This window comes from Catharus ustulatus, chromosome 15 (genome assembly GCF_009819885.2).
Source record: "Catharus ustulatus isolate bCatUst1 chromosome 15, bCatUst1.pri.v2, whole genome shotgun sequence".
Classification (NCBI taxonomy): domain Eukaryota; kingdom Metazoa; phylum Chordata; class Aves; order Passeriformes; family Turdidae; genus Catharus; species Catharus ustulatus.
Genome location: NC_046235.1, coordinates 17,067,058 through 17,079,664, shown reverse-complemented (window position 1 = coordinate 17,079,664; position 12,607 = coordinate 17,067,058). Strand labels below are relative to the sequence as shown.

The following is a 12,607-nucleotide window of genomic DNA, read 5'->3' as shown; positions in this document are numbered from 1 at the left end:
AAAATGAAATTTCTTCACCTTCAGTGGGTGTTTGAGGAATTTCCTGAGGTTTGTTCATTAGTGGGACCCTTCCAGGTGTGGAGCTGCTCTGTGGGGTCGTGTCCTCGTCCCCAAATCCCTGAGAGCTCAGAGCCAACCTTTACACGACAGGAGCTTTGTGTCCTCTTAGCCTGCAGCCTTTTTGGGATGGGGATGAGAACCGGGCTGGTCTGGCGATCCCACGGCGGTCCTGACACCATCATGGTCCTGATCCTATAGCAGCCCCGATCCCATCGTGGTCCTGATCCTATAGCAGCCCCGATCCCATCGTGGTCCTGATCCCATGGCAGGCCCGATACCAGCGTGGTCCCCATCCTATAGCAGCCCCGGTCCCATTGCGGGCCCGATCCCATTGTAGCCCCCATCCCACGGCATCCCCGCTCCCATCGCATCCCCTCCCATCCCGGCCCCGATCCCATTGCAGCCCCCATCCCACGGCATCCCCGCTCCCATCCCATCCCCGCTCCCATCGCACCCCCGCTCCCATCGCACGTGCACCGCGCGCTCCCGCGGCCCCGTCGGCTCCCGCCCCGCGCGCTCCCGCGGCCCCGTGACGTGACGGGCGCTGATTGGCGGGCTCCAGGCCGGGCCTTGCGGGAGGCGCCGCCCCCGCGCCCCTCAGAGCGCGGCCATGGCGTACGGCGGCCTGGCGGTGCCCATCATCGTCATGAGCGTGTTCTGGGGGGTGGTCGGCGGCGTCCTGCCCTGGCTCGTACCCAAGGGGCCGAACCGCGGGTGAGTGAGCGGGGGGCGGCGGGCACCGGGCACCTTCCCTTCCGTGCCCCGCGGGTGTGGGGGGAGGCCCCGGAGCTCTGAGGCGCCCCGAGGTTGCGGCGCTGGCGCAGCACGGACGGGCCTGGGCCGGGCCGAGGGGCAGCGGAGCAGCCGCCCCTGGGGCTGCCAGAGCCGGGCAGTGCCCCCGGAGCCCCTCAGGGGTTTGGGTTTCTCCCGAGGCCCTGGTACAGGGAGCAGCTGTGGATCCCTGGAAGTGTCCAAGGCCGGGCTGGACGGGACTTGGAGCAGCCTGGAATGGTGGAAGTGTCCCTGCCATGGCAGGGGGTGGAACGAGATGAGGTTTAAGGTCTGTTCCGACCCAAACCATTCCGTGAAAGCTCTGCAGACAGAACGTCCCGTGTCAAGGTGGTTCATTGTCAGGCGGTATTTGAGCAACAACTTCCTCTTTCTTTCCTTACTTGACCTTTCCTGACTTACTCCACCGTCCTCTGGTTTCACACGGGTGAGGCTGGAAGGGCTGCAGTGGGTGCAGTTCTGGGTTAAATTTGTGCTGGTGCCCTTGGAGCTGAGGACAACAGCAGGGCTTCTAAACGGAGGTTTTGCCTGCAGTGGTTGTGGCTGCTCAGATTAAAAAGCAGACAAGTTTTTGTCTTTCTCTTTTCTCTAGGAGATAATGGCTTCTTAATCTCTTCCTCTCTCTGATACTCCCTCTACTCCACAGGTACCAACTGTCTTTTCTCTCAGTTCTTTATCTAAACCCTCAGTATTCCTCAGTCTCTGATATTTCCTGCCTCCTTTCAAACCTGATGTGTGTTTTATGCCTGGAAAAGTGCCTGTCCTCAGAAATACCCTGGGAACATGGCTTCCAGGCCTGGCAGTGTGGCAGTTCTGTGCCTCTCCAGCAGAAGTTACTGACCTACCATGAGGTTTTGTTACACAGTTGGAAGAAAAAAATACATGGATGGAAATGCCTTTTTATAATTTAAAAACTAAAAACACCACTTCACTTTGCCACTGAGTTCCATGAGCTGCAGAGATCATTGTTAGAAAATCTCATTTCCTCTCCTCCCATTTCAAACCCATCTCTGTGTGTGTAGCTGCAGTTTTTCTATTTTCAATTTTAAGAACTTGGTTCTTCCTTCTTTTCTGCTTTCCTGTGGTTTCTGACACAGTTGTGTTTCACCAAGAAAAGACAATTTTACACTGCAGCTTTGAGGTTTTATTTTGCATTCAGTTTGTAAACCCCTCCTACTATATAAAATTAAAAGTGATGATTTGACATTAAAATTTTCTTCAAGTAGAATTCCACACTTGGAGAAATCATTTCTTGTGTGCATCCAGCCTCAGTGGTTCACTGATGTGAAGGACACACATCAGATTTTGCTGCTGTTCAGGGTGGTTTTGTTAAATCCAGCTGTAAAAGTTGGGCAGGGCTGTGTCAGTCCTGCAGCTCTGAGCCTCTGCAGTTCACTCAGCTGGAAGGAGCCAGAACGTTCACGTTGAGTCATCTTTCATATGATCAAAGTTAAACTTGTCCTTGTTTGCTGTGGGGTTTTTCTGTGCATCTTGTGGTCAGTCACAACACCCCACCTGATGACATTTCTCCTTCCTCCTGGCAGGGTTATCAACACCATGCTGGTGACCTGTGCTGTTTGCTGCTACCTGTTGTAAGTACAAATAATGTCCTGCCTCTTAACTCCTGTTGGCATCACAAGTTCCTTTTTTATAGCCTCAGAACTAAGCTTTTGGAATGTGTCACAGAGATTTAGCTGGTCTTTGACAGCTCTTGGAATTCTGACTCCTAAAGAACTTCAGTGTGCTGAAGAAATTTTCCAATTGGAAAATTGTGACTTAAAAGGAACCTGAATTCCTCTTGTCCTCTGCATGGACTTGCTGTTCCTCCTCTCCAGTTCACTGCCTCATTTGCTCCAAGTATAATGATATTTGGCCAATTCTAAGATTTTCCTGATTCTTAGGGTTTGTTTTCTTTTTTTTCCACTTTATATTTAATTCTGAGGTAATACTAATTCAAACCCACTGAACACTTTTGCTTTTAGATTCCTTGAATATATTCTCAAAATCTGGTTGGGTGGTGGGTGGAAAAGCTGCTGCATGGTGTTTTTTTTAGTTAGACTTTGATATATTAAGACCATTTCTGTTTAAATGCACAGTGTATTTTGAGGCTGCCTCCTTTCTGTAGGAGATTTGGTAGCAATAACAAAGTGACTTGTTGAGAGCTCTTCATATAATGTTTTTTTTTAATCAAGATTTAAGCCAGCTGTAGCTGGAAGCTGCAAGACAAAGCTTGCTTGTGGTTTTTTCTCTCTTTTTTTAAAGACTGTAGAGACTGGTCTTGTGAAAAAATAAATCTGCTGTGCAGAAATAACTTTGAAAGAATTTTTTATGGAGAGTAAAGTGGTAAGAGTCTGGCTTGATCTTAAGGGTTAAATTGTTATAAAAATTATTACTTGGAGTTCCATTTGAACCTGAGTAGTATTTGTACTTTCTTTAGGTATTATTTATGCTATTCAAAGGAATTTAATGTGAATATTTCCAGAAATGCATCTCAGTGTTGGCATGTCCTAGGAGAGGCCTGTTGGGTCAGACTGGTACAACTTACACAGCCTTGGTTTAGGTTAATAGTGGGATGTTCAGGGTTAATACCAAATTATACCCTAGAAAATTCATTTCTATTCAGACTATTTGATATGTGAGCTCCTAGGAATCCACTCTTGCTTAACTGTAAAACTCCAGCAAACCTGGATCTGTTTTGTATCCACAGAAATTTTTTAAATTAAGTTTTGCTGAGTGGATATAGAAATTGGAGGATTTGTGCAAGCAGCCTGAATTTGGGATTGCAATTTGACAATCTCAGTGCTGTGAAGGTCTCCTTGCCCTGCACATGAAGTTTGTAGCAGCCCAGTCTCATAACAAGTCCCAAATGTTTGGCTTAAAAAAATGCAACTTTTTTGGTGATTTTACTGGGCTACTGCATTTATGTTACAGTAAATTGGGTGGGTTTTAATTAGGAGAAGAGTTGAGCTTTAGTTTTGTTTAAATTTAAAGTTCTCACTTGGTTTTTTTCCTTCTAAAACCCTTGAGGTTTAGGGTTTGGTGTCTTTATTATTTGAAGGAGAGTTTTCCTTGAAGTAGAGCCCTGTGGCATCTGCAGCATCCCCTGGGTTGTGATGGGAAATGCATTTGTTGTAGAATTTCTTAACTTTTGGCTGAATTCTGTGAACTCTTGAAATGTACAGTGAAATTTGATTTGTAGGTTTAGTGGATTATTTTATCTAAACAGACCCATTATAAATCCTACTGCCTGTTTTATAAACTGTTCTTGCTTGTTCTTTTCTGAATTTCCTTTGACTTTCTCCAGTTATACTTTGGAAAAAAAACCAAAAAACCCCAGCAAAATCTTCGGATGTTTTCAACCCTCAGTAGTTGTACCCAACCACAGAAATTTCATTTGTTGTGTCTGCTTGCCAGAATACAACAAAAAGCAGATTTTTCTCCTCTTCTTCCAAGAACTTGCCTCATCACACAGTCTTTCTTTTTTTATTTGCTCATTTATTCTGTATAAAATTGTGGAACAGCCCTGGTTGAAAGGAGCTGAAAGGATCTGGTCCAACCTTTTTCCCTTTGTTTTGTTCAAACATATGGAAGTTCATTGTTCTTGTATCTTTTTCCTCTTGGGGGAGGAGGAGGCACTGGAAACATTTAAGACTTTAATTTTGAGAGATTAAAGAAAGAGTTTAATTGTTCATACCAGTTTTGAAGGAAGCACAGAGAATTATTTCTGAGGGTTCTTCACTGGATTAAAATAATTTCTGCTGTCCCAGGTATTTGTGTGTCCTTAGCAGGTGGCTGCTGCTGTTCTGTGCTCCTCTGTACAGCTGCTCAGTCTCTGCTAGACCTGCTTTGATATCTTTTGAGTCACCTTTCCTGTTGAAAAGAGGGAAAAAAACAATTTCCTGTCTTCATTAAACACCACCTGATTGACAAATTGATTTTCACTGAACTGAATTCGGTCCCATTTCAACTTCAAGCCATTTCTTCTGTGTTTACATTTAACAGTGGTAATTTTAAATAACCATATTGATTACATGGGATTCATTTGGTTGTTCTATGGAAGGTATTTGCATCTAATTTGTGTACACATCCTGTACCCAGCAACCTTTTGAAGAATAAACCATTCCCAGGAACCTCATAAAATCTAAGGCAAAGTCAGAGGAGATCCTGCTGCAGAAATTAGAGGTTGCACCATATTGTGAGGTGCTGTCAGGGTCTAAATCTATTTTGCTGTGCACAAAGCAGTTCCTGAACAGTGTCATCATGTCCTAAGAGAGGACAGGGTGCCTGGAAAATTGTATTATTTGCTACTGATTCTAACAGGATTAAAATATGGATGCCCAAATTGACATTTAAACAGAGATAGCAGGACCTTAATTTGTAACACGAGCACAGACAGATGGCAGTTGTGGTGGGAAGACCTTTTAAAAAATCTCTCTGGAACAACAGAAGGGACTTTAATTTCCTTGTCTGAGCTGGATAATTAACAGTAACTGTTCTAAGTGGGATCTGGTAGAATTTAAGGCCCTGTGGGTGGCTCGAATGCCATACCTGCTTTTAGCAGCTCTGGAACATTGCATCTTGCACCCAGAGGTTTGTTTTACTCTGAATGCTGCATTTTGTTGGGTGTTGTCACTCAGTATAAAGCAGCATCACTTAAACCAAACACGGGAAAAGCTTTTCCATGACTTACCTTGAATGCAAGGCAGCTGCAGGCTGACAATGCTTTAAATTGCTCAGCCCTGCAGAGCAGGGGGAGGAATGTGCTGCTGCCCTAATGGCACCCTCAGAGCTGGGCTCTCCAGCACGGCCCCTCACACCCCTTTGCAAACCTCCACGCTGCTTTTAGCACAGCCTGCTTGCATAGGTGGAGCTCTGAATGTGCTCCCAGCTCGTTGAATTCCCTGCCATGCTGGGCCTGAGCTGGGGAGGCTCAGAGGTGAGAGATTCCTGCGTGGAGTTCCTTCCTGCTCTGCACTGACAAAGGGAATAATGTGCTCTAACAGGCTTTTAGTGTTCTACCCTCCTCCCACTTGTGTTACTTCAGGATGCTGGAGGCAGATGGCACAGTGCTCTTTGGATCTGTCTGTTGGATGGGAAAAATTAACCCTCACAAAAGAAATTCTGTGATCATTTGAAGAGCTGATTTGTGTTTCTCTTAAGTAGATTTACACCATGGTCTCAAAATACATCATTGTCACTGTTCTGGACAGCAAAGTAGAAACGTGTCACCCTAAAGGTTTTTGGCTGCTCTCAGTGGTGTCTTGCTGATGTTTTAATTCCTTTGTAGAGCCTGCTACGTGTTCCAAGGCTTGTGTGACTGATGGGCTGCTGCAGGCTCAGCTCCTTGTTTTAGCTCAGTTCTACCCCGTGCAGAACTGCAAGGGGCATTGCAAAGAAAGCTTGGGAAATGTGAAGAGGATTGATGTGTTTTCTTTGAGTCTGACCCACATCTCTTGCCCGTGGCTGTTGCAGGCGTTTTGCAGCCAACCTGCACTTGGTTTGCTGGTCAGAGCATCAAGGTTTGTGTGGAATTTTCCATGACTGCCTAAGCACTCTGATACATTTGTGGCAGCTCCCATTACAAAGCTGCTCTGCTTTTTCTCCTCCTTACAAAGCATTCTAGAAATAGCAGACAGATGAGCCAGTGTGTTCACTAAATGTGTTTATAGAGATAGTATTTAACATAGATTTAAATCCATGGAAGCATCCATTGCTTTTTCTGACTCTTGTAACGTTTACAAAGCAAATAGATCTTTTAACAGTGGAATATTTATTTCTGTTTAGCTTTCCTGGATATTTTCCACAAACTACATTCCTCTTGTTCTCAGTTCTGGCTGTGGCTTCTGCAGGGCTAGTTTGTGCTCTGCTCCAGTGCAAGGCTGCTGTGCTGATGAGCTGGGTTTGTGTCGTATTGGGGATGTTTTTTGGTCTTTTTTGTGTTCTTTTGTACCCTTTTGCATCAGATCCCTGTTCCTTGACCTCTGTGCCAGGGTTAAATTCACTTTTGTTCAGTCTCTGAAAAATATCCCATGTCTGCAAGGGCAGGTTGTCGTGCACTGAGAAGCAAATGAGAGAGAGGATGTTTCTCAGAGGTTGTTGTTTAAGGGATGCTTCAAAGGCACTGAAAAAAGCTCTGTCTCTTTTATGTTTCCATCTGAGCCCCCAAATACCTGAGTTTCATGTGTCTCAAAACACTTTCCTGTCAAAAGAGAGGTGTGAGGGCAATGCTCTCAGGTGGTTTTGTGTTGCTTTCAGTTGAACAGGACAATCTATTTCTGTTGCAGAATGATTTGGTGCCAAACTTCATTGCTGGTGGCTGGTCCTTGTGTATGAGCTTGAGTAGAATTTTGATTTGTACCTAGACCTTCCTGAAATAGCCATTTATTCTCTGATAGTTCTCATATTTGGACAACTTTGCCATTGTCACAAGCTGTCATTTGGCTGATTTGTCTCTCTTGGGTTGGGGGGGTTGTCTTGCAGTTGGCTGATTGCAATTCTGGCTCAGCTGAACCCTCTCTTTGGGCCACAGTTAAGCAATGAAACAATCTGGTATCTCAGATATCACTGGCCTTAAGGATGTGCTGCAGTTCTTGCAGGTGAGTATGATCAGATTTATTGATGTGTTTGGTGTGTTCAAGCTTCAGGAGACATTGAATAGAATGGGAGCAGTGTGCTCAAACTGCTGTAGCTTTTGTAGGAGAAATCTGTCTGTAGGCTGCAACAAAACATTTTGGGTGTTAGTCTTGATGAAAAGCTTGAACTGAATTATTGACAGTTATTTTTATTTCTATCCTGTTGTGTGGTGCTGTGTTCAGGGGTTTGTAAGGAGAACAAAACATTACTTCTAAAAAAAAAACTATAATTGGACTGGAGTGGTTTTTAATAGCTACCAGAAGTGGATTTCCTAATCTTTACCAATTGTTAAACCTCTCCTCAAGCCTGCTACCATTTCATCTAAGACCTGTCCTGATTTCCAAGGCAACACAGCATTGCCCTCATTCATCTGGGAAGTTGGACTGGGAGCTGCCATTAGAATGTTCTTTATCTCCTGAGCTCACAGCTGGATGGTTTATTTTGTTTTTAATGACAGCCTGTGTGCAGCTTTAATCCTGGGTGAGCCTGGTGCTTGCTATCTGGGCAGTGCTGCTGGAATGTGGTTCTTGCAGCTCCAGGGCCAGCAAAAATAAAGTGTTGTGCTAAAAGTACCTTGATGCTGTTGGGCTTCTTCAGGAGGGCAGCATTTGGAACTGAGGGTTCAAGTGAAGGAAATGTGGAAACAAGCAGCCATGATTACAGTTTTTAAGCTGGTAACTGAATAATTAAACACATTTTTTTGTCCTTGTACAACACAGTTCAGTGCAGCAGGCAGTGACAGGTGATGCTATAACTGTTAAATGCTTTCTGTGAAGTGTCCTGGACATTTGCTCCCCTTCAGAGAAGGTTTTTGTGAACAGGGATGTTGTCAGGCTGGGCCTGTGTGTGGCTGCAGCTCCTTTTAAGCACCAAGCAGAAGCTAAAGGTAGACTTGGCCCTGCTTCAATTCCAGGCCTGTAATTAGCTAAGTCAGTCAAGCAGAATTTCCTAGGAGCATTTTCACTGCTTGGGTGCTAACATATAATTAGTTAGCTAAAACAGAGAACAGTGTGTTTTGGTAATGGGCACAAAGATCCCTGAATCCCATAGGATGAATCAGTTGCCTGGGATCTGAAATTGGAGTTATCTGGACATAAAAATTTGGCTTCACGGTCAAAACCATCAAGGACAGGCAGGACACAACCTCTGGACTCCTGCTAGCAAAATCAGGCCTTCCCCTCCATTTCAGTGAAAGATTTTCCAGAGGACTGGAGTTAAATTTGTACCAAGGAAGAGAGGGGACTTGTGTGTTTGAAGATGACTGCAGAGTTTCTGAGGAGCTGTCATTTTAAAACTTATTAATGGAGAATTTCAGCCTGCATAGCACATGCTGCTGTGTTTTAACCTTTCTGGCTTGATTTTGGAATAAAATTAAGGTTGTTGTCTCTGAAAAAGAGATGTTAGGAAAAGTAGAAGCATATAATAATTTTCAAATATCTGTGCTTTGTTGCTTGAGATGTGCTGTCCCAGGTCACAGCACTGCAGTGTTTGAGTGCTGTTGCAGGGCTCAGATGCTCCATGTCCTGTCCTTGCTCCTGTGGAGTTTGTGCCTCGTCAGGAGCTGTGAGATTCCATCTGATCAGAGCTGGGATATCTCTCTGACACTGCATGGATTCCCATCAGAGTGGCACCCAGTTATTTCTGGATTTTGAAATGTGCTTTTCCAGCATTCAGGGGACGTGTACTACACTTGTTTCTGCCTCCTGTTCCTTTCAGTTGAGGTTTGGGTGGATTAGTATGGAAAATGCAAAGAGAACGAAGTGCTAACTCCCAAAGTGGAAAGATCCTTAAAAATAAGGATGATTAAAGCAAACCCTTTTTATTTTACCAACTGAGCAGCCTAAAAATGCTCCAGTGAGCTCCTCATGTTCTGCTGAGCAACTCTGCATATGCTGGCTTGATTGATCTGTGCCAAATTCCACAAGTTTGCTGTGAGTTTTCAGGCACTCCCTCCCATCCAAGGGATGATTTTATAGCAATTCAGCTGATACCTCACCAGGTTAATGGCTTGGATGGCAGCACACAGAGCTCTGGAGCTGTGGTAAATCCACTGTGGACTCTTCCAAACTGTGATCCAGCACTGCCTTTTCTCCTCAGCCTGCTGAATTCACAGGCTGTGTTCTCAGAGCAGGAACAAGTGGAGAAGGGCTGTCATCCAGCTCACTGGGTGCTGTTACAGCAGTGAAAACATTCCAGGGAAATAGTTGTTCTACCAGCTTAGAATGTAACCAAAACTACTTGCAGTAACTTCAGAAATGAAACTGCCAAGAAAACATCCACACAGATGAATTATCTGCAGTTCTTGAGCACTGCTCAGTGCTTCTGTGGAATGGAAATTGCTGTGGTTAGCAGCCAGCCCTTCAATTAGCAAACTGTCTGCGTGGAAGGGAATAATGGAGTTGCCTCTTGCTTTGCAGGTGAAGAAGAGATGAAAATCTCCAGTGACCCAGAGGTGCCCTTTCCATAGCTGCTTGGACACGAAGCCTGCAGTAATGCCTTAACTTTTCTAATGTTCTTCAAGTGGCCTCTTCACAATTCTGTGGTTTTTCCTACTATTCCATTTAACAGAGTGCCTAATGCAATTGATGCTCCTCTTTGGTGCTGTCAGTTTTTGACTGTTAACTCCAGATGTGATGAAAATTTCTATTTTTACGGGTCATGGAATCACATTTTATCTGTAATAACACTTTATATTTGCAGGTCTTAGCTTGTCTGTCATTGTGTGCTCACCCTGTTCTGCTTGCACTGGACAGAAATGTGTGCAATAAACTGTGTGAGGAGAGGAGAAACAGTGGTACCACGTGCTGATGGCAAATTTTTGTTGTTGTTTTTTTCAAACGAATTGTATTCTTGAGAAATCTGGCCTTAAATTTCTCATGCCTGGAAATAAAACTAATCCTCTGCTTGATACAAAATGTTCTCGTGCCATGTTTAACTGTTACTTTTCTGTGGGTTTAATTGGATACTTGGAGTTGAGCTGAGGATATTTAGATGATGTGGCTAAATTATAATGAAGTAAAATAGCAGGAATAAATGGGGGATTGTTGCCTGTATGGCGACCTCTGGGGTAGATCTATAATAGGATTAAATTTGCAATTTAGAATTGCTGAAAGGTGCAGGAATAAGTGAATGCTTGGCTTGAGAGCTTCTTTTCCAGGAACTTCCCATTGTCTGAGGGGGAGTCAGAGTAGCAAAGGTAACGTGGTTAATTTGGATAAAACCTTCAGAGAGATTTGGACAGGAGGCTGATTTAATCCCTGGCATGTTTGGAGGATATTTATAGGAATTGAACAGCAAACATTGCAGTTGTTTTGTGCTGGCCTGAGCCTTGCATGTGGAATTGCAGACCTGGGGAAGGACATGGCAGGACATGATTCCTGAGGCTCCTCAGTGCCAGCTCAGTCCGTGGGATTGGGGATGGATCTGCTCAGTTGTTGGCTGAGGAGCAGCTTCAAAGGATAAAAATGCTGCTTCCTGAGTGCTTCCTTACCAGATAAATCACACTTATCCCTTTACTGTTATGCACAAGGACATAATGGAGTGGTTAATATTTTATTGGCTTTTCCCTCTTGGATAGCACCATGGACATGTTCAGTGGGACAGCACTCATTACTGCACAGGAAATTCCAAGATCCTGACATCTAACTTGCAGTGATCCAAAACTGGACAGTGTGAATTGCACAAGAAGGAAGAATGTGCCCATTTTTACAAACAAGCATAGCAGCTGTTGGGACTGGATTTTTTTTATCATGTTACCTTCTAAGAGCTGTATTTTACCATGCAATGTTGTACACCATCATGTCACACAGTCTGTACCAAATAATTCCTAGGAAAATTGAAACCAAGTGATCATATAAAACCTGAAGGTTGTTGTTTGATTTTTGAAGTGTGTGGAGAATAAAACATGTTGACATTGTATGAAGAGAGGGAGAGAAATAATTCAAGATATCATTGTAGATTTGAGATTTATATGTTGACCTGCTTGTCATATTTATCCTGAAGTGAAATATCCCAAAAGAAAACACTCAGTGACAAATGCTGATTATTGTGTTACCACTGTCTTTAACAAACTTTCTATTTTAGGTCCTAAGCTATCACTTGCTCTAGAAGAGAGAAGTAAAGCAGAGTTCCCAGGGGGTGTCTCACTGGTGCTGGATTTAATGCAAAGAGCTATTCCAAGCCAGGACAAAGAAGCCATAGAGCAATTTTCACCTAGATGCTCCCCAGAAAGACATTCTCCTTTTCCAGAGGGGTTAATATTTCCTCTGAAGAGATGCCAGGTGGTGGCAGGACTGAAGAAGCTGAAACAATAATGTTTTGTGTCTGTTCTGCTAGATGTTGCTTGGTGGTTGGGGAATGGTCTGCTCCATGTGTGCCAGGAATTAACACTGCTTGGGAAAATGTTTTTTTTTTTTTTTTTTGCATGACTGCAGGAAATGAGAAGAGAGGGATTCAGCCAGTGGTGTTTAACAAACATTGCAGGTACCAGAGCTTTTATCACACATCTCTTTTCTGACAGCAGAAGAGAATGCAGAATGTTCAAGTATGAAAGAAAGAAGTTTGTGCTTGAAATGGAAAACCTGTGCTGAAAGATATTTGGGTAAAAAATGAGGACTCCAGGTTATGAAGATTTTTAAGTCATAAACTCTGGCAATGTGTGGAGTGAGAGTTCAGGTCAAGGTCATTTAAAATGCTTGTAACTGCTTTTATTCATGTTGTTTAGGAAATGCAAATATCTGCATCTCTGTCCCTCACAAGAAACTGTTCTGGAGACTCAACAGAAGTTTATTTTTCCTCTAGTGGAAATCATGGAAGCATTTTACTCCTGTGAAGGGCTGAGTTGTCAGAGGTGGGTGGCTGCTCCCTTGTTTCCAGAATTAAATGTCATGGACTCTCTGGGGCAAAAATAGAAGAAATGGAGTGAAATGCAAAAACTTCTTTAAAGAATAGAAGACATTCTTTACAAATAGCAAGATAAGAACGAGTGGGTTTATTTTTTATTATGTTCATTAGCAATAATTTCTCCAGTTGTATCTAAAGCAGTCCAGGCTAGCCAACTATCACTATGAAAGGTGGTTGTGCAGTAGGAAAAATACAGATCTGCAGGTAGAAGATGGTCGGATGA

At 43.8% G+C, this 12,607-nt stretch overlaps 1 protein-coding gene across 1 annotated transcript; it reads left to right on the top strand.

Moving 5' to 3' along the window:
* The first annotated feature begins 629 nt into the window (after positions 1 to 629).
* Positions 630 to 10,397, top strand: ATP6V0E1 (ATPase H+ transporting V0 subunit e1). The gene is made up of 4 exons (XM_033073391.1): positions 630 to 774; positions 2,394 to 2,441; positions 7,330 to 7,445; positions 9,900 to 10,397. Exons 1-3 carry the CDS (start codon positions 671 to 673, stop codon positions 7,421 to 7,423), a joined length of 246 nt encoding a protein of 81 aa, XP_032929282.1. The 5' UTR covers positions 630 to 670; the 3' UTR covers positions 7,424 to 7,445; positions 9,900 to 10,397.
* The last annotated feature ends 2,210 nt before the right edge of the window (positions 10,398 to 12,607 follow it).

What these genes read in the sequence shown, in the direction of transcription:
- ATP6V0E1 (XM_033073391.1), top strand. Translation starts at nt 671, where the DNA reads ATGGCGTACGGCGGCCTGGCGGTGCCCATCATCGTCATGAGCGTGTTC. An exon ending in CCCAAGGGGCCGAACCGCGG is followed by an intron (nt 775 to 2,393) that starts GTGAGTGAGCGG and finishes TCCTCCTGGCAG; the next exon opens with GGTTATCAACACCATGCTGG. An exon ending in GCTGTTTGCTGCTACCTGTT is followed by an intron (nt 2,442 to 7,329) that starts GTAAGTACAAAT and finishes GTTGTCTTGCAG; the next exon opens with TTGGCTGATTGCAATTCTGG.